General features: G+C 55.9%; 4 protein-coding genes across 4 annotated transcripts; 2 read left to right on the top strand and 2 right to left on the bottom strand.

The window, feature by feature from the left end:
* Window positions 1-381: 381 nt before the first annotated feature.
* On the top strand, window positions 382-3,948 carry VOLCADRAFT_96258 (uncharacterized protein; the record flags this gene model as incomplete). Its single annotated transcript, XM_002955322.1, has 5 exons — window positions 382-571; window positions 899-1,225; window positions 1,509-1,744; window positions 3,735-3,872; window positions 3,904-3,948. The coding sequence occupies 5 exons, from the start codon at window positions 382-384 to the stop codon at window positions 3,946-3,948; spliced, it is 936 nt and encodes a 311-aa protein (XP_002955368.1).
* Window positions 3,949-5,300: 1,352 nt separating this feature from the next.
* Window positions 5,301-8,290, bottom strand: VOLCADRAFT_65761 (uncharacterized protein; the record flags this gene model as incomplete). The annotated part of the gene is made up of 7 exons (XM_002955263.1): window positions 5,301-5,468; window positions 6,008-6,157; window positions 6,438-6,530; window positions 6,831-6,927; window positions 7,392-7,424; window positions 7,750-7,913; window positions 8,186-8,290. 7 exons carry the CDS (start codon window positions 8,288-8,290, stop codon window positions 5,301-5,303), a joined length of 810 nt encoding a protein of 269 aa, XP_002955309.1.
* Window positions 8,291-13,324: 5,034 nt separating this feature from the next.
* VOLCADRAFT_121415 (uncharacterized protein) lies at window positions 13,325-19,206 on the bottom strand. Its single transcript, XM_002955262.1, has 12 exons — window positions 18,874-19,206; window positions 18,383-18,495; window positions 17,787-17,939; window positions 17,252-17,353; window positions 17,038-17,142; window positions 16,486-16,566; window positions 16,297-16,452; window positions 15,702-15,782; window positions 15,352-15,465; window positions 14,744-14,842; window positions 14,130-14,204; window positions 13,325-13,761 (listed from the first exon to the last, which is right to left on the bottom strand). Exons 1-12 carry the CDS (start codon window positions 19,148-19,150, stop codon window positions 13,615-13,617), a joined length of 1,503 nt encoding a protein of 500 aa, XP_002955308.1. The 5' UTR covers window positions 19,151-19,206; the 3' UTR covers window positions 13,325-13,614.
* A 374-nt stretch (window positions 19,207-19,580) lies between these two features.
* On the top strand, window positions 19,581-22,511 carry VOLCADRAFT_119034 (uncharacterized protein; the record flags this gene model as incomplete). Its single annotated transcript, XM_002955321.1, has 7 exons — window positions 19,581-19,741; window positions 19,831-19,975; window positions 20,082-20,246; window positions 20,452-20,586; window positions 21,218-21,331; window positions 21,922-22,047; window positions 22,455-22,511. 7 exons carry the CDS (start codon window positions 19,581-19,583, stop codon window positions 22,509-22,511), a joined length of 903 nt encoding a protein of 300 aa, XP_002955367.1.
* Between the last annotated feature and the right edge of the window lie 1,624 nt (window positions 22,512-24,135).

Below are 24,135 nucleotides of genomic sequence, written 5' to 3'. Positions count from 1 at the left end.
AGGTACACACGGCGCGTTCACAGCCATTCGTCCTGGAACTCAACGACCGCCTAACCTAAAACTCATAATGGTGGTCCACCTATTATGCTCAACTGGTCTTGCCTTGCTTTGTCTTGGCGAATTATGCCATAAAGAACTGTCGCACGGGTTTTCGTATATACTGTACGCTCAAGACGTCATTACAGACTTTCAATGCTGTTGCATGTTCTTTTGTATTAAGTTGGCTAGAAATGCTGATGCAGCGTAAGCTTAAGCTAACGTTTGAAGGGTCATTTCACAACGGCATTTTGAATTCCGATGATGCGGCTCTTACGGGGCCATATGTTACAGTTTTCGACAGTTGTGCAAGCAACATTTCTTTCTCTTTTAAGCTGTGGCTGTATGGTTGCCGCGGAACCGGCAGGCTTAAGAGAGCCAGCACACCTTTACGACCTTAGTGACCTGGCTGTTACATTTGCAGTGGATGCGAAGAACGCACCCCTGGTTGTTGCATCACGGGCATGGCGGGCTGGCTTGCGGACCCATGTCATGGTGGACCAGGGTTTGGATGTTAACACCTTGCGGGTCTTGGGTGAGTAAATACTTGCACACACGTGCGTTTGCACCTGCACGCTGGAGAATGCATATGCTCACCTGACCACCACAACCCGTCTTAATCCAAACCCCAAAGCCAGCGAAATGACCGTATCCTCATTCTCCAAGCGGCGAACACGATCTCTCCGCCGTGCCTTAACTAAATTCAATACCCAAAGCAGCCAAATTCAGATCTCTGTCGCGATGACCAAGAGGGAAGCTCATGAGGACACACGTCAACCATGACAACGATAACCAGCTTCCAACCCCCAGTTCCTGACCCAATGGACAACTAGACGCTCCTAAACCCCACCTGCCCTCCCAGCACCCACTGATTACCCGCCTGCCCGGTTGCCTCTGGCAGGAGCTCCCTACGGCGAAAGCTTCACAGCATTGCCCAATTTCCCAGGCCATCCCGCTACACTGCGCCAAGCCCTGGCCCCAGTCTTTGCCTTCGAGGAAATGCACGGCCAATTCAAGTGGTTGCTCGTGGGGGATGCTGACACGGTGTTCGTGCCCCGCGCCGTCCTGAACCTGCTCAACAGTCTGGGACTGCCTGCTGATGAGCCCCACATGCTGAGCGATTTTTTGGTGGAGTGCGAGCTTTTGCAGTGCAAGCCGGGGCATTGCCCTTGTTCAGCACCCAAGCGAGGTGAGGCCGGTGATGTGGCATGACACGTCTTCCCATCCTACTACAACTGCTTCTGACCATGTGCCAATGTCCCCCTGCTTTCTCGCCGCTGCTCCCGATGTGGGCTGGGCATTCCATGAACCTGTGAGCCTGTGAGCCCTCATTGTACATCTTGCAGCTTACTCATGATGACGATGACAATGATCCTGATAACGAAGACGGCCATGATGATGATGATGATGATGATGATGATGATGGTGGTGGTCGCGATTGCATTACTGCTACTACCCATGTCGCTGTGCAGTGGATCCGAGGTGCCTGCCGTGTGCCGAGGCGGGGGCCGCCCGGCTGTGCCCCTGCAGGTTACCGGAGCCGTGCAGCAGACCGAGATCCAACACCACGGCCGCATTCCCGGAAGAGTGTCCTGTACAGGAGGAGGTGTCAGCGTACGGCGGCGCGGGCATTATTTACAGTGTGGGGCTGATGCGGGAGTTGATGGCTGATCCGCAGTTTTACGCTGCGGAGGCTCTTAGGACGCTGGTGGACCATAGACCGTACTCAGGCAAGTATATGCGCGTGCTTATTATCGGCTCGCGCTACCGGGGGGGGGCAAGGCGTTGGTTTGGGGCAAGATGTTACCCCGATGTTCTCTCAATGCTCTCTCCCCCTTTGTGTCAGCCCCGTTGCGACATTCCGAACCTTCCCTGTGTTGCCCTGTGCTCGCTTCCCGGTTGCCGAACCTGCAACGGTTTGGGTGTGCAGATGTTGCGCTAGCAGAGCTGGCCCGGCTAAAAGGTTACGGGTTTACGAGGCTGCCGAGCCTGTTGCCAACTGCGAACGGCCCGGCATGGAGTAAGAGCTATTTCGCGTCTTTATCGTATTACAACGACCGACGGTCGCCACGGGAACAACTGACAGAGTTGGTGGAGGCGGCGAAGAACAATCGGGACTTGTTACGTCAGATGGTTTCATTCCATGTGCGGCAGTGGAATGCACCGGACTTTGGCTCGGATGTACTGCCGCCGTATAGGTCGATTGTACAGTTGTTGATGCGATTGGTCACCAAGCGCAAAATGTCGTCGGGGGACTTGTAGTTCCTTGTAGCTCGCAGATGACATGAGATGGCTGTGGGGGTGTAAGGAGGGTTGACGGCTCGTATGGGGACGGGAGGGGTCTGTGCTACTCCTTAGGTGATCACGTCATGAAGGAGCGAGTGAAAGGCTATCATTGCTTTTTCATTTGTACTGGGATAAGAAAAAATTGAACATTTGCATGCAATGATTTGTGCACTAACGTATAGGGCTGGCTGTAAGGGGGCATGGCCTTGTCCTGGGAGGCTACTGTCCAGTGACGATCGCAGGGCCGGGTTGTACTCGTTGCTTTTTGGTTGTCAGATGGTCTCCCGGTGGCGGCGGGACGGGGGGAAAGGAAAGGTAGGTGGCAGAAGGAAGGCAGTGCTTGGGGAAGGTAATTGTGAACCGTGTAACCGTCCACGTGAAGAAATAATCCACATTGGCACATTGTTGCAAATGAATGTAGCCGTTTTTTTGTGTGGACAGATGAGCTGTGGTGGAGTTTGGTTGTGCTAGGGAACTTCACCTGGGAGAGTACTACTTGTGGTGAGAAAGATACTCAGTTTTGCCGTACTCGCCACAAGTACGGCAATTACGTGTCTTTCTTCTTCTGCCCGAACTTGAGTTACTGGTAAAGCACAATCGACAATATGATATTCCCTTCCACAGCCTTCACACGTTTGCAACACAGAAAGCACGATGCTATAATACAGTCTGTTCCCCCTGGCCATGTTGAACACACAACATTAAAACACGACATGTGAACATGTATTGTATGTGAACAAGCATCGCCGCCAAAACAATGAACACCGAAACAACATGAAGAAATTATGAGGAACGCAATATACACAGTGAGCTACCGGGACGCACGATGGTGAAACGCTGGGTGGGCAAACGGTTGGCACCATGGCAGGGCGACACGCGAGTTCGTTTCTCTTTCTACGGCGCAGGTACTAAACCGCCACGCCACACAGCCTACGAAGACCACCGCATCTCCCCCTGCATTATCATGACGTCTTCTGTACGACAGCAATCTTCCCTCGTGACAACATCATCTTCGCCCGCGTCAAAGACTTCTCCCTATTGAAGGTACAGCTACAACGGACTGACTTCCAATCCTCCTGTGAGCGCCACCTAAATGCGGACGGACAAACAGACTAGGAGGACGCAGGCCCGGGTTGATGCAGATCGATGTCATCTTCTGTCCTAAATAGTCAATTCCTAGGTTTTAGTCCCATCCCCCCGATACTTCATACACATACCTCCGCTTGCCCCGTCCAGGTCGGGAACGCTCGTCTCGGTGCAGCTGCGTTACGTCACCGTCGAGGGCAGAACAAATTTCACCTCGTGTCTTGCTAAGAGTGGCTCACCTACCCCTAATAAGCTCTCATCTCTCAAAGGCAGAACCTACGGCCGTGCCTTCGTGCTGGCCCCCTACGCTGTCTCCCCCTGCACAGCGCTCCTCGCCAGCTGAACAAGAGGCCAATCAACTCCCAACCACTACACGCAGGACATCACCGTCCCCTCTCGCACCTGTCATAGTCCTGTCACTGTGCTGTACATTTCACAACCATATTCCACGACACGCTGACCCTGTGCGTCCGCCCCGCATCGTACCCTCCACAGTGCGCTCACTCACCGACCTCAGGCAATCACCAATGCAACAACTGACCCACCCCGCAGCGCCCTGTCGCAGCTTCCGCAACAAAACAACACGCCTTTCAGAAAACCCCTCTCTCCTTCATACCGCGAGGTACAGGCACCAGCAGAGGCGGGGCCGACGCGTCCTCACTGCCGTACGTATTTCCCTCTTGACATCTACGCGGGGGTAGGTGCGGGTGCTGTATCGCACACTCGTCCATCCAGCCAGCCAATATCCGTTTTGCCTTAGTCCTCTTTCACAGGCCATCACCCTGACCCTTACCCTTACCCCAGCCCTGCGCGAACGGCCACATGCCCCGAAAGATTTAGCTCACGCATGCGGTTCCGTGTCCCTATTGTGCCTGTTGAGCAAGTGCCGCTTCACGCGCGGTGCAGCTCGCCTCCACGGCAGCGAAGCACTTGGGTCTGTGGAGCAAAACAACCAAGCAAGCTGCCGCCGCTCATGGCAACCCGCTGGCTCTGGACTACACAGGCGGGCTGCACGGGGACTACTCGGACGTGACGCTACACCACCTGAACACATCCCAAACGCCCAACCCACCACAAGCAGCAAACCAACGAGCAACTGCCACAGCCATGTATTGCCTACCGCGCCGACATCCCCTCCTGTCCTTTCAACCTATTCATCCACCCATCAGTCAATCATGGATGCCTCCAAACCGTTCACCTGCCCTGTATTTCATCCCTCACAAACAATAACCGTAAACATCTCGGCTCAGATGCTCTCTCTCGACCACCTGCCGTGCAACCAAATTCCACTCGGCGGCCCAACCCCGGTCCAGAGCGGCCAAGCCCGAAGCGGCAGGAGTTCTTAAGGGCTCCCTGCCGCCCCTGGATGTTTCCCCGCCACGTGACCGGCGCTCCCGCCGGCTGCAAACAGTTAGTCTAGAAGGCGAATGAGAGAGAGAGAGGCGAAGAGGGCAACTCCATACACCATCGAGCATAAACCACATCTCCAAACGGCTCCGAAACCAGCTTCGAACCAATATTCAATTTTTCAACCAAGCCTCCTAACAGAACGTATACGAGGATACGACCCTAAGCCCTGCTGCCGGCTCCTACGCTTCCCTTCAACTCCCCAGTCCGTCCGTCCAGGGAAGTGGAAAGCTGCGAGGATGGCATAGGAGAGGCAGCTTCAGTGAAGGAAGAAGTCCGCCGACGCGTGTGTGGTGGCAGTGGGGACCTGCCCGCAGCTGCCGCTGTCCTCTACGCAAGCCCCAAACACAGCCCCTACCCTGAGCACCCCTCGTCACTGCTACCGGCTGTCAAGTACTCAGCCATCAGTTCCTTTTAGCTCCCGGCAACTAGTTGATGGCTACCCACCAGCTTCAGCTGCGAGCCCGGGTCGGCTCTACCTGGCGTTACTTGGGGCTGCGATACCGGTACTGCAGCCAAGGGTGCTTGAGCGCCTGCGCCGCCGTGGGGCGCTTGGCAGGGTCGGGCACCAGCAGGTGGCGAATGAAGTGCAGCATGCCCCGGTCGGCAGAGGCCACTCGGGCCTGCAGGGTGGTGCGCTTGGGGACCAGCAGCTGGGAGACGTCCGCGGGGGAAAGGGCCGGTGTGGTGCAAGGTGTGGGAGAAACACACCGCAGAGGAGACGACAGCGTGACGTGCGTCGGAAGGGGGGAAAAGGGAGGAAAAAGAAGAGGGGGAAAGAGGGTGGGGCGGCTGTCAGCAAAAAGGAGGTGGAAGGAGGGCTGATTGCGCGTGTATTGGGTGCATGGGGCTGATGCGAGATTTGGCCTTCTGGATATTGACGTACGGGGTGACGGGCTGAAGAGCAAGCATGGTGGTTATTCGAGCGGCTTAGGAGCAATGCGAGCGTGGGTTCTGCTATAGAGGGAGAGGACATAGCGAGGTCGACCAGGAAGAAACCAGGAAGCTACCTGCCAGGACGCACGACAATAACACACGCGGGAAGACCGCAACGAGGGAGCTTCTGACTGCGGAGCTTTCCCCTTAGGGCTCCCAAACAACTCAACAGCGCTCTGAGGAGGGTCCCCTCCTAGGGCATCCGCATTGGTATCTATCTACAATCGCGCCACCACCACCACCACCAGTACCGCACCTCAAACAGGCCCGTCTCGCCATTGCGCTCGTACACTCGGCTCGACCGCGTGAAGAACGCGCCAGCGTACTGGCCCTGCTTGAGCATGTAAGGGGGAAACTCGCCCAGCATGCCCACCATGCGAGCCATCATAGCAGCCTCACTGACGTTCTGGGGTATGGGATTAACAGCGGCAGCAGCAAGAGGAAATTCAGCTACGGGCAGTCCATGGGTGGCTGAGGTTGTGGAAGGTCGTGGCAGGGTGAAATTCTGGTGCTATATGACATTAAGGTGCCCAGGAGCCGCACACGAGCATGTACCCCCTGCTCGCGCATGCACGGTGGGCTCCGAAACCAGAGAGTCTACGGCATAATCGCTACCGCGGCTACATCCCCTTCTGCAGCATTATCACACCATATCATACCATGCTAGATCAGGAAGGAGCTCTCACCGGAAATAGCACTTGGCCCGTAGCGAGCTCCGCCATAACGCACCCCAGGGACCAAATGTCGATGCGCCCGTCGTACGGCAGGCCCAGCATGACCTGCCGTACAAATGGAGATGGTGTGGCGTTTAGAAGCTGAAACGGACGAGCTAGCCAAATGGTCACATCATTACCGATGCATCGACGCGCGTGCTGCGACTCAGTGGCACAAGACCATCCCGCCCGCCTGGCCGTATGTACTGCCTACACCACGGTCGTTGCAACAGCCCTGCCGCTGCGGCTGCCACAGTTGCAAACTTTTATAAATCCCTGGTCCCTCCCCTTTTCCACCCCGTTTACAAACCCTTCTCCTTCGACGAACTTCCATCAGACGGCCCGGCCCCAGTCCTCCGACCCCACCTCAGGTGCGCGATATGAGCGGCTCTGCACGTAGTGGCTCAGGTGGGTCTCCGAGTTGTAGATGGAGCATCCCAGGTCAATGAGCTTCACCGAGCACCTGCACGGGCCAGCCGCAAACCGGCACCAGGTCAGCGGACGGGTGGCTGGATAGGGAGGGGCCTAGCGGAAAAACACTAGGTGATAGGAGATAGTGGAGCTAACCTCCTCCCCGAAGGGAACTTCGGCAAAAGCGGGGTTCAGTCACCCTTTCGTTTCCCGATGGAATGAGGTAGGTAGACGAGCCCGTAGAGATGTACATACTCGCGCTGGGGTAGAAGTGCAGTGGCTGGCTTCTACGGACACCCTCCCGCTCTCTCCTTGATACAGTAGTGTAGCTTTTGCTTGAGAAGGCTGGTCGCGGAAGAGAGAGGTGCAGGTGTAGGCGGGGTGGTGCGGGGGGCCTGGCACTATCGCCAAGCGCTAGTGGCCGAAGTGTTCGTGCTCCTGCTCTGCACGGTCCAGGGAGTAACCAAGCACCTATATCCTTCCCACGCCATCCCCCCAAACGCCGTGCCCACTCACTTGCTGTAGTTCTTGACCAGGATGTTCTCCGGTCTGCGAAGAGACAGAGGCGGCCGCGCACAGCCAGATGGTAAAAAAGAGCAACACGAATATGCCGGATACGGTGAAAGCCATAAAACCGGGTGTTAAAACCTGATGTACTCGTACCATGTGGCTGCGCCGCCTTCAATTTTTAAGATCTGGAAAAAAATGGCCCAAGATCCGTCCACGCACATCCTCAGCTATCTCTTTCCCCCCCGCCTTACATTCCCATTCCCAGCCCGAAACCTGGATTGAACCACGGCCCGTTTCTGTACACACACACACACCCCACACACAGAGGCACAGGCACCCACCCCCATCTTCATGCCCCACCCACTTGACATCTGCGTGGATGATATGGTTGTGGTGCAGGAACGCCAGCGCCTGCAGCACCTGCTTGGCGATACTCTGCATGCGGCCCGCGGTGAAGTACGACGGGTCGTAGCACTGCGTGTCGAACAGGTTGCCACCCAGCAGCTCCACCACCAAGAACAAGTGGCCCTGCACATGGGGATGGGGGAAGGTGATAGCCACCGGCACCAGCAGGGCAGCAGGAGGGAGCAGTCAACGGCAGGGTCTGGAGGACCAGCAGCAGCAGCAACAGCGCAAGTCAGCCGCAGCGACAATGACCACGGGCAGCGGCAGTAGCAGCAGCAGGACTGTCCCAAATCCAGGACAGATACACTGGAAGACCACCTTGCGCTCGGCTGATCTAAGTTGTCTAAACCCCCCATCACCATCACCACAATGGTCGCCACGTGCTGCCCTCCTACCATGTGATAGAAGTAGTCGTATAATCGGGCAATATGGTTCTGGTCGTGCGGGTCGCGCGCATTAATCATCTGCAGCAACCGGACCTCCTCCAGGCAGGCGTCCATGCACTCCTTGTCGTTCTGCACGCACGGCACGGCAGGCACAAACGTGTACATATACACCGGCAGGCGCAAGCGGGTTGCTGACTGACTGGCACATGGGTGGACAGACAGCGGCTAGCTAGCTGCCAAGTACGGTCGGCTACGACGCGGCTTCTTTCGCTGCAATACGGCCACCTTGGCCACATCCATGGCCTATTCAGGAATGCCACCGCCCCACAAGAAAAGCCCCCAAAAGTACTGCGCAAATGCAACCCTCGCCCCACCCTGCCCTCTGCAATCCCTAACCCTGCCCAGTCCCACCCAACCCCCTTGCTCCCACCCTAAGCAACCAGTTTACCGATCTCTCGAAACAATCACCTCAGGCCCCAGCACCGCATCATCATCTCCCCTGATAATGCCCGGAGAGAGCACACCTTCACGACTTTGAGGCACACCAACCGCCGCTCCAACGTGTCATACGCTTGTACGGCTCGGCTGAATGCAGCCGCGCCAACCTGCTCCAAGATCTGGTACCTGTCCAGCAGCGGGGAGTTCGCCCGGGTGTCCAGGGGGTCAGCGGGCTCAGGTCGGCCACATGAGCACACGCCGGCCATCGGGGGTTTTTGCTGAGACCAGCCGAGACCGACCGGGGCCCCATCCTTCCACAGCGTGGCTGATTACTACCTAATGACTACCGCTACCGGTTGCTATAGCTCCATGGTCTGTAGCACCACGAACATTATAAGGTGAGTTATGGAGCTCATTCCGTCATGGGAGCGGGTAGCGCCCCATAGCTGCACGGCCCTTTGCGTCTCGCGACCTCGGCAGCAATAGACTATGCACAACAAAACGCCCATCACCCGTCAAACCGTTAATAACCCGCCAGCCGCAATACTAAACACGTGCCCAACGCTGCTTTCAGACTTACATGACAACAGCCTAGCCCATTCAACCTTCCCCCCACACATACACGCTCTCTGCGGGGCCGGCGGTAGCGCGGGCGTATGCGTGTCAAGCACTTGCCTGCCCGCAATGAGTTTCCCGGGGGACAGCTCGATCTCGTCGCCCATTGCCGCGGCCGTGGAGGCGCGCCTGCCGATGACCCGCAGCTGTATGACCTCGAAGTCCCGATCAAACGACGATTGGTCATACGCCATGGCCGGTACGCCAGGAGCCACCTTCAGCCCTGCTCGCCGCGCCACGCCGCAGTAGGCCCGACCCGTGGGTCCGCAGAGGGTTCTGACGCGTCAGGAAAGAACGAAATCTCGAAACCCAAAGTTCAATCTGCCAAATGAGTCCGTCCGTCGGCTACGCTGTATATCATTAACAAAGCAACGGCTTTCCGAACGGATTCATGGTGCTAACAGGATGGGACATCAAGCAGACAGACAGGAGCCGAGACTGGGACGCGCAAGCTCAAGTGAAGGCTGTGCGCCACAGGCTGCTGCGCTGAGTTCGCGTACATGGGGCTGCGAACTCAGCCTTCAGGCCGTCTGGTCGCGCATAGATTTCTTTCGTTACGCTGTAATCTGGCGTCGATACGCCGGGGGACCCTCTCTACTTGGCAGTTGCCTACCCTGTTACCCCCCCATGACTGCAGTCTGTCAGTCAGCGACCCACCTGACGGCTTCGATTCGGTGAGATTGGGGCGTATGTTAACGTGGAAGGACCCTCCTGCCTTGGCGGTCTCCGGGATGTGGCCCGCAGAGGAGTGTGACGTGTGCGGGAGGTCCTGCGCGCCAGGTGGGTGGGTGAGTGGTGGCACTGTATACGATTGAAGAGGAGAATTGTAGCGGGAGTCAAGCCAACTGACAACCGTTTGAAGAAAGCGCAAAACGCCACCAAGGCCCCAGCGATTATTGGGGCGGGAAACCATATCATGATAATGAAGGTAAAGATGATGCAAAAGTCAAAAAGAGACAGCTGCCGACACCCAGAGCAACATCCGCTGGGGGAGGCGGTGGTGGGAGACAACAGATCGAAAGCCAGATGATATCAGGTCAGTTAATAAAACACGTTGTCTTTGCCCTGCCGTGAACCTTGCCGTGAACAACCCACCCGCCTCAACCCCCCACGGGGACCTACCGCCAGGTGCATCCACCCACCCACCCCGCAGCCAGCTGAATTCCTTCATACTGCTGGATACCAGCCAGCCCCTGCCGTGCCGTGCCAACTTCTCCAATGGCTTGAACAACAAGCGCCAACACGCCAGCCCAGGCGCAGATCTACTCATCACCCACAACAAACCTTTGTGAACAGGAGCACCGCAACATGCTGCCACCAAACGGCAGCTGTCCCGCAGTCCCCATATCCCACCACCCAAACAACTTTGACGCGCTGCACAGCACAACCCCTGGAGTGTACCGTAGGCCCACTGATCAAGCCCAGAGCCAGGCCCAGATCCGTTCCTTGTTCCCCTGGTACTATGTTACTAACACTGTCAACTTAGCCGACGTTACCAAATCCCCAAATCTGCATGGTCCCTCACCTCATCTCCACCACTTGCCTGTATCCCCGCCGTCACCCCATTTCCATGATGGTAGTCATGCTGGTGACCGGCCTGCGCGTACTCCGAGTGATAACACGACCCATCCCCATAGCTCACAGGCTTCGAGGTGCTCTCGCCGCCGGAGTGCCTGTCCGCGACGGTGCCGCTGACGCCGCCGGCTACATCATAGCCGTCAGCTGGCCCGCGATACATCCGGCTCCCCGGATCTACCTCGTCGCCCTCCGAGTCGTCCTGCACCACATGCACCAACAGCAACAACGTACCGTTGTTTTTAATGTGTCACCATGCACCGCAAACTCACACCCTTGATTCTGTATCAGGCAGTAGGTAACCCTAGGTAACCCACAGCCCGCAGTAAAAGCTGCTGGTGCTGCTGTTGCCCACCTGCCAGGACTCCAGTGCATCACGGGGCATGGGACCGCCCTGGTCGTCTTCCACATCATATTCCACGGCCTCTGCTGGGACGAGACGGGGTGATACGACGGGCGGGGGACGGGGCGGACGGAACAATGCATAGTCACACAGGCACTTCGGATTGAACTGGCGGGAAAGCAGGACGGCCAACGTGTTATTCCCGGCTGCGCTTTTATTCCTCTCGCAATCCTCCCCTTCCTCGTCGGATAGTGGTGAAAAGGACGTGGTCCCCAAGGCATCAGCTTATCAGTCCACACGCGCTTCGGAGTTGTCGTTGTCGGGAGGTTTGCGTCAGGCTCTTGAGCCCGGCTTGCTGGCGGGTGCATCACGCGATGTGTCGCTAGCATGCGTCACAGGACGTCGAGTTTGACGCTCACCTTATCCCAAATCCCTAGCATCACCTAATCCTGTTGCGCATCAGCCAACAAGAGACCAATCCGGGGATAATGGAGTACAAATGCAAGTCTCAACGACAAAAAGGGCCATGCCACTTAACTGGCGAGTTGCAGCGGTCCAGCTGGGGGCCCCGTTACAAGCCCGGCATATGAGTTAAGGCAGAGCGTACACATCCGATAGTTTAAGCGGAACGTATATCGCCTTGAAAAAAAAGCTAAGCCAACGTATGCCCCCTGCGCACCTTGTTGAAAACTTGCAACCCGGAAGTCGTCCAGCGACGCCCCCTCCGGGAAAAGCCCCAGAGCGTGCAGCAGGTATAGGGCCTGCTCGTCCGTCAGGTCCAGTTCATTGCAAATGAAAGATGCCTGATCCTCTATGGCCACTCTCCAAAAGCCCATGTCGCTCGCATCATCATACTCGTCAACATAGGGGCCGCCGGGCGGGTACTGCAACTCCCGAGCCCTTCCAGAGTAGTCGTCCTCTACAGGACATATGGCCGTTGGGTTCCATGTACACCGGCAGCACGTATGTTGACCAACAGCTCTATTTCAAAACATTCCCCCCACGCAATACAAACTTGCATCAATCTAACACGGTCATGTCTTTATTTTGGAATGCGTTAAGCTCGCGCGGCATAGAACTGACACAGGTGCAACTTAAGGCATCCTTAATCAGTCGCCCAAAGGGCCTACCCTCCAGTGCCGCTTGCCGAACAGCGCTGGTCGCCCCTCCTGAGTACGTGCTATGTGCACTCCGCGGGAAGCCCCTTGATGAGCTCGAGATAGGAGACCGTGGAACGTGCGGCGCGAAGCCTGATGACAACCAATATCTGCCAGCCGCGTGATGACTGTGCTGAGACAATAAACTTGTCCTTTGGAAGCTCCCGCACCTAGTAACCAGCCTCTGATGGTGCAGGAGCGGGGCCATCTCTGTCACTTATTCGGCTCAACAGGCCTTTCCACTTTCCCAGTCCGTGCTGACGTGAGCAAGTAGTGTGGTGCAATAGTTAGGCTGCCATTATTGCAAAACAATCGTGAAATTTGTCAAAAAGACACAGCATCTGGGATGTTTTGCAAAATCAGTAAAGCCCTAACCAGGAAGACCGTATCATGTCCAGCGATGTTTTCACCACTGTTCCCGACCGGTTGCACGGGAGAGAAACTTGGCATTTGGTAACGACATTAGTACGGCATAGTAGGGTTGGGATGCTACACAAAGCACTGTCCAGCCACAAATATGGTCTGGAAAGGTATCAGCAGATAACGGTGACTGAGGACTAACATAATGCCGATGATGCTTCCTAAACATTTCAAGCGCATTTAAAATCGTAATCGTCGAAGACACGAGCCTGCCCCCTAGCTGTACCTGCAGTCTGCACCATGCAAATGAACTTAAATCATTCGCGTTTTACCCATAAAATTGATTCGCTCATTAAATATTTGATGCCGGAATGTTAGTTAGAAGTGGGGGATTCCTCATCCGGGTCTATGATCTGCAGCAGTTAGATTCGGACGTACGCTCAGTCAGATTATACTAAGAAATTATTATCCTAAGCTGTCAGGCGTTGCGTAAGTGTGATTGTGTCAGTGGAGGGTGGGTAGTGGTAGTTGGTTTGACGGAACTTCACAGAGGTTTCAGTTTGTTTGCATAAACACTGACGCCTACGTAAGTTTAACAATGTCCCATCGCTGCTTAATTAATGTACGGGTTTATGATACGGTGGCCTTCATAGGCGAGCACATGCTCATCATGATTGAGTTTCTCTCGAAAACGGGAAGAACGGACACTAGGTGCTTCTTCGCCATTACGCCACCTTCCCGCAGTGCGCAGCCCGCAGGTCGGTGGCTCTTCACACAACCTTCCACGCAACATCCAAGTGTTCCCACACACCTACGCACCTGTTGAACACAGCGACACGAATCGCATGCCAATACCCAACACCCAACCACGCAGAACTCACAACGCTGAACCCTTCCCACGCAAATGAATTGAACTACCAAACACCGTTCCTGACAACTAAATGGACGATTCACATGACTCGCAACCCGAAGGCACTCTCCGTCTGAGTGGCCTTCATTTTGTCGTCCCACAGGGCACCCTTTTTGGCGTCCTTAGCGGCCTTGAACGACTCCTCCGCCTCCGCCAGGTAGTCCTTGGTATTGTCCGGCAGCTTAAGCTGTAGGAGGCAGGTTGGGCAGGTGCACACACAATCAAACACGAGACGCAAATCCCCACCACCAGGACATAGGGACATAGGGAAAAGGGCTGACGCGTAAAGGCTATGTATGTGGAGGCTTCGTGACGCAAGCACATCGTCGAGCACGCCAATTTGAAAGGCAGCAGTAGAGGAAGGACCATCTTGGACAGGGTTACACAAGAACGGAAAGGCGCCTGGTGGAATCTGACGCGCCACCGGCAATGCCGTACCCCACCTCCTGTGCAAGCAATCCTCATGCCGATTGCAAAACGCTTGAGCATGACTCATTTGAGGTGCAAATATTACCTACCTAACCGCCTGACTGATCTACAGACAGACAGACCCACCTGGCTGCGGGGTGTGCGGTTCTTGTTGTTGCGTTTCAGAACGTCTGCACCGCCATCTACCAGCGCCCGACACACCTGGGAGCTCAAATGCAGTACGGAGGGGGAAGAGGAGCATGAGAGCTAGGTCAGGGTTACAGAAAGTGCATCGCGCCAAATCGGGCTATTACAGCAAGTAACGAAAGCGAGGGCAGCAGCACCAGGGCTCATCGGTTCGACGGGTACTCGCATTCGTTCGCGGGGGTCAGCATGCACGGCGCAGGGGGGAGAGTAATTCGAAACCGCTATATTGCGCTGGCCGGGAACTGCTAACTGCGCATGATTACTGTCTGTGGGGCATGGAGCGGACAGAAGTTCAATGACTCTTGGACTCATTACCTGCGCTATCACCGCCGGTCATCCCCTGTTGAGATCGCCCCACAGGGCGGGCATCCCGAGGAAGAGCGCTGCCAGCTCACACACACACACACACATCCACACACATGCACGCAAACACGCACACACACACACACAGGCACCAACCCGTCCATATAAGGTAGGCCGACCAGCAAGAAGTGCAACAGCGCTAGTCAACAGCGACAGCTAACAGCCAACTGTAACATCAAATCCCCGCGTACCTCCACATGGCCCCCCCTTGCGGCCACATGTAGTGGGCTGTCGCCCTCCTTGTTCGCAGTATTGGGGTTGAGCCCCAGAGACATCATCGCGGTGACCACCTGCACGTGGTGGATGGGGTGTATGGTGGGTGCACGTTTGCCGCTTAATGTGGCACCACATTCCACTGACAACCTTCCTTGTCCCTGCCTGCTGCCTGATGTCCCGACCGCAACCCTGCGGAACCCAACCCAGCTGACAATACAACCAGAGACAAGACGCATTCAAAAGGAGAAACCAACCTGATCGCCTCCAATCAACCCCCATTCCTTACACTCCAGTCGCCCGCCTGGTGTCGCTACACGAGCGCTAGACAACTGCCCGCAAACATTGTGGACTTAAGGACAACGTGTCGTCGTCTGCGCCAGACACGATACCCACTGTTGACCTTCCCAATCGCCAGATCCTCCTCCACCTCAACACTCCACCCCCTACAAGGCCTGTACTACCGGAAACAACTTCAGCCCGCCCGCCTGCAGCGCCGGGTCTCCATCTTTCTTTCCTTCATCCTGCGTGCCTCGTGCCTTGTGCCTCGTGTCCCTGCCCAAGCCCAGGCCTTGGCCGATCTTACGTCATAGCTTCCGCCACTCTCCGCCACGAGGTGTAGGTACGTGTTCCCCGCATCGTCCACAGGAGCGTCACCCGCGTGTTCCGCATCGAAGCGCTTCACGTATGCCATGGCGGCCTGAAGGGCCACGGGGTCACCGCGGGGTCAAGGGAGGGAGGGCTATGGAGGGTACTAAGGTGGAATATGAGGACAGAGGAGCATGGCAAAGCTTCAATACGAGCGGTCCAGAAAGCCTGAGCATCAAAGGTAGGTCATTAAGCTGATAGATTCACTTTATAAGTCTATAGCACAAGTGAAGTGAACTGTATGCCGAAGATGTAAAGCCACCGAGGTACCGCATCCACATCACGCACCCGGCCTAGTCCAGCCGCGATGAAGGTCTTGAACTCCAAGTCCAGGGAGGTCAACACGGCAGGTTTGAGGAGGGGGACAAGCTGCAACAGGGACAGGTAGTGGGCAGCAGCAGCAGCAGCAGCAGCGCGGATGATGCGTCGTCGTGCAGGAGGCAGAGGACACATGGCTTGGTCAACAAGATGACAGTAACAGGCACCCGCATCCCTACCCGCGCTGCCCTTACAACAACCGCGAGTTATGGTAAACTTCCAGGGCGTTCCGTAAACCTCCACATGCCTGTTAACTACCTCCCAAACTATAAGTAACAATATATAGGGCTGCAGCAATAAGGTTTTTCCAGACGTCCATGCGCTTGGCCTCCAAGAGGGCTCCATATCGGGCCCATCGACATGGGGTTCATGCTTCCGCAACGAAGTCCCCTCCTCCGTTTCACTTTTCACCTGCTGACTAAGTCCCCTCCTCCGTTTCACTTTTCACCTGCTGACTAAGTCCCCTCCTCCGTTTCACCTTTCACCTGCTGACTAAGTCCCCACGCGTAAAAAGACCAACGCGAGCTCCATGAAAACATTTCTCAAACGGTGCGCGGGCACCCACCAGCGCAGCTATGCCGTCCGCCTTCTTCTCAACCGCGGCCTTCATGAGTGACATGCCCGCCTCGCCGGGGTCCCCGCCCGCGGTTACGATTGCCTCCGCAATCGCCGCGCCGGCACCACCGGACGCCTCCGCCAGCGCTACCTCCGCTGCGGTGGCCTTGGCGGCATTGCGCAGGTACGGCTTTCGTACAGCAGGCAGCAACGCCGTAACCAGCGCCAAGTTGCCCTTGAGCGCGGCTACGTGCAGTGGCGTATCCAGGGATTGAGGGTACTGCACCAGGCACGTGTTTGCGTTATGTTGGGGGAGAGGGACGAGGTGCAGCATCAGCTCCGAAGCAGTGGGAGGACGGATGCCAGGTTGTAAGGGCAGCGAGAACAGGGCACCACTGCAATGTGGGCTGGTCTCCTGATTCAATAGGCTTATTGCTACACCTGCAAGGTCTTTGCCTTTATTACCCAATGGTCAGGGGTAGGTTACTGAAAGGAAACGGCAGCCGCACTGCCCTGTCACGCCATATGACGTGCTAACAGACATAAGAAATGCGGATGGATCCCGTTGCAAACTGAGGAGAACCTGCCGACGGACGTTTAGCCTCTCCTATCCCGCCAGCCTTGCGACATGCCCACGCCAACACAAGAGCAAGAGCTTGGTTTGGAATCAGGCCCACGAGGCAGGCCAGCTGAGCAGCCTGGGCGAGGATCTATCTGGTGGTGGACTTGCATCGACCACCCGTCCACGCACCTGCAGGTCCGCCGAGGCTCCCTTGGCCACCAGCTCGCGAACCAGGTCCATGTGCGGCTGGTCAGATGCGACCTGGACCATGAGCAGGCTGCGACCAGAGGGGTCCTGACGGGGGAGACCAGCAGCGCGCGGGTACATGAAGAGAAACGAGAAAGATGGGTACGCAGGAGAGTTGGTTATTATATTATTATAAGTCAGTTAGTTAGTTGCTCACCAGTTCGTCTACGCCACAGTTGGGCCGTTCCAGCAACTGCAGCGCCTCCGCCACCCGGCCCGATTCCACCAGAAACATCAGCGGAGTCAGACCATTGGCATCCTGTAACACAGCAGCACCAGGAGCGAGGGGAGGGCTATGAGTTGTTGTTACAGCTGCTGTGCGGCGGTGGTGATGGCGACACCTTTGCGGCGTCGCGGCGAAGGACGGTTTATTTACTTGGCGCAGGTCATTGTGGAGCGCACGGATAGCCTGTCGTCGCTGGGCACCCAGTGGGCCGCCCTGCTGGACTTAACTGCCATTTGGGGCGCTGCCGATGTTGCCGATGCTGCGGGTGACAGCGACGCTGATGTTGAAGAACTGATGATATGACGCACTTATGTAGCTCTCGCAGAAGCTGACTCTAGAGGCATGTGAGTATGAGCTCGAGCGGTCGGGCTTTACCATATCGACCAGCCGTGCATCCCCCCGGACGGCGTGGGTGTACCGCATATGAGGGTGTGCGGCATGGGCGCGCGTCGACCGACCTACCAACCTTGGTTGTCAGTTTGGCTCCTGCGGCTACCAGTTTGTCCACCACCTCCAGCAAGACAGCTGGCTTCAGGGCGCCCTCACAGCAGGCGCGGAGGGCGCATTGCAGCGGGGTGCCACCGCCGCCTGGGGGTGAGACGTCCGCTGCGGCGCCGGCCTGGCGTAGTGTTGAGTCCAAAGGAGGCGGAGGAGAAGGAGGAGGGATCTATTAAGTAGCTTGCAGCACCAAGCGAGTGCGCGACCCCACACGCAACTCCTCTTTGGTTACATGGATACATGGCTGGCAAGGCCGCGGGCAGCGGGTTGGGCGGTCGTCGTGGGGTGCAGTGTCTGCGGACCTGCGGACACCTGCTGGCGGGTTCGGCCCAGATAGAAGATGGCCTGAACCCTGGTCCTGAGGGTCCTGAGGACTGTCGAGGACTATCGAGCAGCGGGAGGTGACCTACAGGACCGGACATGCTCAGCCGCAGGTGTAAGGGACGGCGGATTGCGGCCAAGCCAGCGAAACGGGTGAAATATCAGCAGCTCACACGGGCCTGGTCCCTACCTAGATAGCAAATCCAGTACCTATCAGGTGCGCGTCACGTTGTTGACACTCGCCTTTACGAGAAGATCGATTGCGCTCAAGGCACCCGCTACGGCTGCCACATGCAGAGGTGTCATTTTCGCCTTGTTCAGAGCATCCACCTTTGCCTTTTTCTCAAGTAGCAGCTCTGTACGGCAGTACGACAGGACCCAGGGGTTACGGCAGTAGAGTTGGAAGATGCGTCTCGTATGCTTTCTGGAGCTGGGTTTAAGTGTATACGCTTAAGGAGGGAAGGAGACTGCATAGAGGCTCATCACCACGCTGTCATGCATGTTTCGAAGCATGGCTAAAAGCGTGCAGGATCTCTGTTATTGACAAGAGGGCTGCGAGTATATCCTGTACTGGCACTTGGTAACCACGATACCATCCATAGGCCTAGTTATTTCAGTAACAAGGCATGGAAGCTACTCAGAAAGAACTTGCGATGTGAGAGTGCGTTGCGTGCCGGTGTGGTGGGTCGGTCTGACCTCCATACGTCGAGACATCACACATGTCGCCCACATACCCGCTATTTTGGGAGGAGTGCCAACGTCTCGCACGGCCCAGTGGAGTGCCGTTGAATCCTCATGATCCAAAGCGGACACATCAGCTGCAGCTGCAAGGAGCGCTTCGACAATAGCTGGGTCTCCACCTTTCACGGCATGATGCAGCAGGTAATGGAAGACCCCCGGCTTCTTGGCATCAGGTGTGTATTTTTGTGATGCCTTCTCTTTTTTTAACCGTTCCTGGACGGCTTTGAGTTTCTTCGCGTCGATCTCCTTCACAAAGTCTGCAATCGGCATGGTTCCGGGCAAACGTTACAGCTACCCTACGAAGTTTACTAACTTCGTAATTAAAAGTCATTTCTCTGTAGTCGTGCAATTTTGGGTTACATTTTAAACCCAACATGCTTCGATGACTTCTGTTCCGGATCCAGTACGGGTACGAAACCTACCGTCTAAGCATCCTGATTCAATGATAATGTAATTTTCGGGAGATCCCTACCACAGTTATTTATCGTGTCCACGTTTCTCATAGCAAGGTGAACACCCACCATTTCACTCCCCCCAGGTGGACATTCCCTCAGCGTGAATTTCACACCAGATTGCTTTTAAGTTTGACAGGGACGGCTCGCCCTCTCTCGGTGTGACAGTTGAGGGAGCAACAAGGACCGGTTTGGCTTGTCGACAGCTGCGGCTAACAAACGAGTCTGCCTGAGTCGTAGCATAAGAAATGTCTTTCAGATTTCCAACTGACCTAAGCAATGATGATATTCAGCAGTGCTTAAGTGACATGCAAATAAACCTGGACCCGAGTCAGTTGATCAAACCAACCCCTGAGGCGGTCCGCACATATTACGAGCAGGCAGTAATTGCCTTAATGGACACTTCCAGGTCTGAATACTTTTACAGCTGGGTGGGTGGGGTCCTGATGGGTGCGACTTCTTGTTAAGTCGTTCCGCCCCTCTGCTCCTCAACTCAAGGGAAGAGCTCGCACGGCCCGACTTCGCCGCGCTCACCGGAATGGAGTACATGGAGCTGCATGATGAGTCGATACCATTTTTAAACTTCCTCCAGAAGTTGACCAAGCTCATGCAGTTTTGCGGCATCACAGACTTCACCCTGAACGTAGGTGGCTGCCCTAGGACTCAAACTGCCTGAGCCCTCCCACTTACCGCGCAGCCCAAACATCGGACGACACCCGTCCGCACGACCCACATGCTACTTTCTGCAGGACATTTTTAAGCCGGAACCCGCGCGGCTGCGGCGGCACTTCTGCGCCATGATTAATTTCGCCAGATACCGTGAAGAGAAGGTCACCAACTTGGACATGCTGCAGAACAGGCTGGCGGAGATGATGAGACTGGAGCACTCTGAGATGGAAAGGAAGGAGAAGAACGTAAGAGACCGTCGGGGGCTCCTTCGGTCGTTCCCAAAACCTATTGCTCCCAGATTCACGCCAGGCCCAGTTCTTCGATCTGGTCCAAATGGGCCTCCAAACAAGGGCAACCTTCCCTTTTCGTGTTGCATATAGCAACCGCATGCAACCGCTGCAAAATCCAAGAACGCTGCCTCCCTTCGCTGTAAAATTGTCCGGTTGGCAGTTGGCGGAGCTGAAGCGCCTCAAGGAACGTCGCGCTGCACGCCAACAGGAGGCGGCTGCCGTTGAAATGGATACGCAGGCCATCACCGCAAAGATCATGCAGCACAACAAGGTCCACACGGTACTCGCCGAAGAGGTCAGTGCTTTCACTAGCGGTGCATTTTGCCTCTTTCCCCTCACTGTAGTCCCCGCTTGAAGCCATGTACTTCGGTCACGGCTTTTCCAGGAACTGTAGCATTCTTTGACCTTTGACAACCCTTGGGACAACAATCACTGTACTTGTAAGCATGTGTGCCGTCCTAGGTGTTTTGGCTCACCCAAGCCCTCCCAGTATTATACATATATATGTGGGTTGGTGATGAGGCTGCAAATCTGTTGCCTCCTAACGAGACTGCCGCACCTAACTACCTCCTAACGAGGCTGGCATGCTGCTGCTAGGGTTTCGCTACTGGGTCAAAACGCTGGCCACAGCACGTACCGGCACAAGCAGCACCATGGGGGCGTTGCCGTGGCGCGCGGTCATTCCGGATTGTACCAAAATTTGAGGATGGCATTGCGTAACAAAAAACCTGCATTTATACACATTGGACAATCCAGTATCGTTTATGTGTGCATCGAGTCCCGTCTCGCTCCAGTGTGGTCGTAACCACGGCGCTTAGGCAGGAGGCCGTTCCCAATATGGGACCTGGTATCGTACATGTGACATGTGGCCTTTCGACCCTAGTACCAACCCCGTGCCTGCAACGTTTTCCATTTCCTATGTGCAGACCCGCGGAATCAAGGCACAAACCAACGCCCTCACAGACCAAGCGGCAGAGTTAAAGCTCATGCTCAACTCACTGTACGACAAGTGCTCAGCGCTGCAGGACGAGCTCGTACATGTAAGTGAGCGGCTGCTTAATAAAGTAATTGGGAACTTATATCCCATTTAGGTAACAAACCTCGGGCCATTGCCAACAAACAAGCATTTCGGGACTTCGCAGTTTGGGCGCGTTTTACGGCAGCGCAATTTACAGCTTCCAAACAGACAATACAACCCCTGGCATGGGCCGATTCTTAAAGGGGCTTTGTTGGCTAATACTCGGAAACGGCCTATTGCTCCGCATGAAGGGGTTGTATCCTTTTGTGCGTCTCGCGGCGCCCTTGCACGCTCTCCTCCTCCCCCTCCCCCGGAGACGGCCCCGTGCTTCCTGGCCTGGCCTACATGATTGACGCGAGAACAATGCACCTTGACCAGCATGTCACCTTGACCAGGGAGCATAGATGATTGCAGCTAACGATTAGGACATCAGCAGTTTTACATCTCTGCAGCGCAGGGCGCAGCGAATAAGCATTTCGGGTCTCGCCCCGGTGGAGATGCCGATTTGCGGGCTGGTGTGACTGCTACCCAGCAATGCGCCGCCGCGGAGCCTCTTTGTTTGCGATGCTGTAGAATGTTGCCTTTTGTTTCATGTTGTACGCCGGCATGCAGAGCCCCGAGAAACACAAGACAGTAATCAACGACCTATGTGCGGCCTACGATAAGAAGCGCGACTACCACGCCGGATTGTCCTCGCTTCGCGCGGAGCACGAACGCAAACTGGACATGTTAACCAAGGTGTGCGTGTGATGCAAGTGCTGTTGTCAGATGCAAGTGCTGAAACTAGAATGGCAGGAGCTGTAGCCGTACTTCCTGCTTACTCAACCTGCCCGTACACATTGCGATTAACGGGTCCAGGACTGTCGTTAAATGGGGTTGCTATCACAATCGAATCGGCTAAGGTAAAGGGTAAGGGAATGGGATATGTGTCCCCGAGCGCTAGCGGCGGTCTCTACGAAAACACTTGGAATACTTGTGCTGTGATGGCCTTGTTTCCTGGCTCGTAAGGTTCTGGTTCTTAAGACTTATGATATCGCCGTGATATGACAGACGCCACTCCCTGGACCGTCCATGTTCTTAACAGAATCGTTTTGTTTTGCGCAAATGTCGCTGAAGCCCTCGCACTGACCGCCCCCGCATCGCAGTTCGAGAAGGATTTGCAGCGCTGCGTAACGGCGGTGGTGAGATGTCTGCTGGGATAGATCCTGGGGTACCGGGGAACCGGAAGACCCAACAATAGTCTCTGCAGCACTTGGGGCGGCGTTCAGTGTTTGAGTCGGACAACCACGTCTGACGGGCTGTAGGTCCAGCTACAAGTCAACTAGTCTGCTGGTTTCTTTCCAACTAAAAAAGCGGCGGTGTCGGTTGCTCTCGAACCTCTTGGGTTGGGTCGTTGGCCTGGTCCAAAACCTTACATCTGCATGTGGCACTTCTTCCGCCCCCGATGTAATGATTTTGAGCAGCAACGTGTATTGAAAAGATTGCAATGCCTGTGTGTTACACCGAAAACGCTGCTGTCACCTTTGCCGTGTCCGAGCGGTTGTATCCTTGGTGCGCGCAGGAGGAGGTCGAGGCTGCAGTGGCCAAAAAGAAGAGCGTGGGCGCCTCCACCAAGGAAAACATGAAGGTACGCGAACTCGCGCCCGGGTGTGCATATGTTTGCCTTTGCACGTCATTCATGCTGGATTGGCCTCAATCAAAGCCACTTGGGCTCGGGCCTCGTTACCTGACAGCTTTAAAAGCTGCCCTGTCATGCACCCAACGCGCGCATGTTCCTTTCCTGACCACGTTTAAATCCGTGCAGCCACTTGTGGCTGCCCTTTCTTGCGCTTCGAGTCAGGCCCACATCCGGCCAGTCCCCTCATCATCGTTTGCCCAATACTCTGCGGGCATCTGTACTACATGGGCATAGTGCGCAGTGCAGTTGTAAAACTGCATCTTGTCGTGATCTCCCTGTCCGGATGTCCTTGCGTGCCAATCATTCTTGGCAGTGTAGGTGCCCCCGTTCCTGTCCTAAGTTCTGTCATGGGACCACCTTGTCTGTCATCGCGACCACAGGCCATTGCCGACCAGGAGCGGCAGCACGACGATCTGCTCACCATGCACGCATCGGAGAAGCGGAAAGGGGCATCGCTGCTGGACAAGATCAGCCGCACTGAGCAGCAGGTGAGTGCACGAGTGGGCTTTGCCATGGTTTCGTCACGCTAGCCTTATTAGCTGTCTATTCGAACCAAGGAACCGGTCCCTTGATCCCAGTCTATTTATCGTCGCCATCGGCGGCTTGCTGAGAGGTCTAACGTCACCTCTACTTGCACGTTGAACATCCTTTTGTCACAGGGAAAGGTCAGGGTGGATCTGGCAGCAGCGGAAGTGGAGAAGCAGACCAGCCGGCGTGAATCCGTGAAAGCGGAGCGCGCGGCTGACCATGCTCGGGCTGAAGAACAGGAGGCACGGGTGCGTGGGTCTGCGCCGACTTGTAGACCATGCATGAACCTACAAACCGAACAGTTCTGCGCCCCAGACACGCATGTGCCCTGACAGCAAGGGGCCCTCTGGGAGCTGCACATCCTAAATCAGCTGGTGCACTGCAAGGTTTCCCCCTGTCCTCCTTATTTCCTTGTGTATGTATGTGTGCCTGCTGCTGCTGCAGGCCACTTATTCCCTGCACCTTCCAGCCTGGCCGGGACGCCCATTTAAAGCGGCACCTGTCCACCCGGCTCTCCCGCTTGGTGTACGCTCTACCCAACCCTGTACTGCCCCCGTCTGCTGTGTCTTACATCATCGCAGATGCGGCACTGGCGCGAGCGCACGGACGAGCTGCTGGCA

This window comes from Volvox carteri (assembly GCF_000143455.1).
Source record: "Volvox carteri f. nagariensis unplaced genomic scaffold VOLCAscaffold_50, whole genome shotgun sequence".
NCBI classification, from domain to species: Eukaryota; Viridiplantae; Chlorophyta; class Chlorophyceae; order Chlamydomonadales; family Volvocaceae; genus Volvox; species Volvox carteri.
The sequence above is the reverse complement of the archived record's forward strand: the minus strand, read 5'-3'. Positions and strand labels throughout refer to the sequence as shown.

Coding starts and splice junctions, on each gene's coding strand:
- VOLCADRAFT_121415 (XM_002955262.1), bottom strand. CDS start 19,150: ATGCCGATTGCAGACTTTGTGAAGGAGATCGACGCGAAGAAACTCAAA. Junction 17,940..18,382: donor CAATCGATCTTCTCGTAAAG/GCGAGTGTCAAC, acceptor ACACTACGCCAG/GCCGGCGCCGCAGCGGACGT. Junction 16,453..16,485: donor TTACGGCGTTGCTGCCTGCT/GTACGAAAGCCG, acceptor AATGCCGCCAAG/GCCACCGCAGCGGAGGTAGC.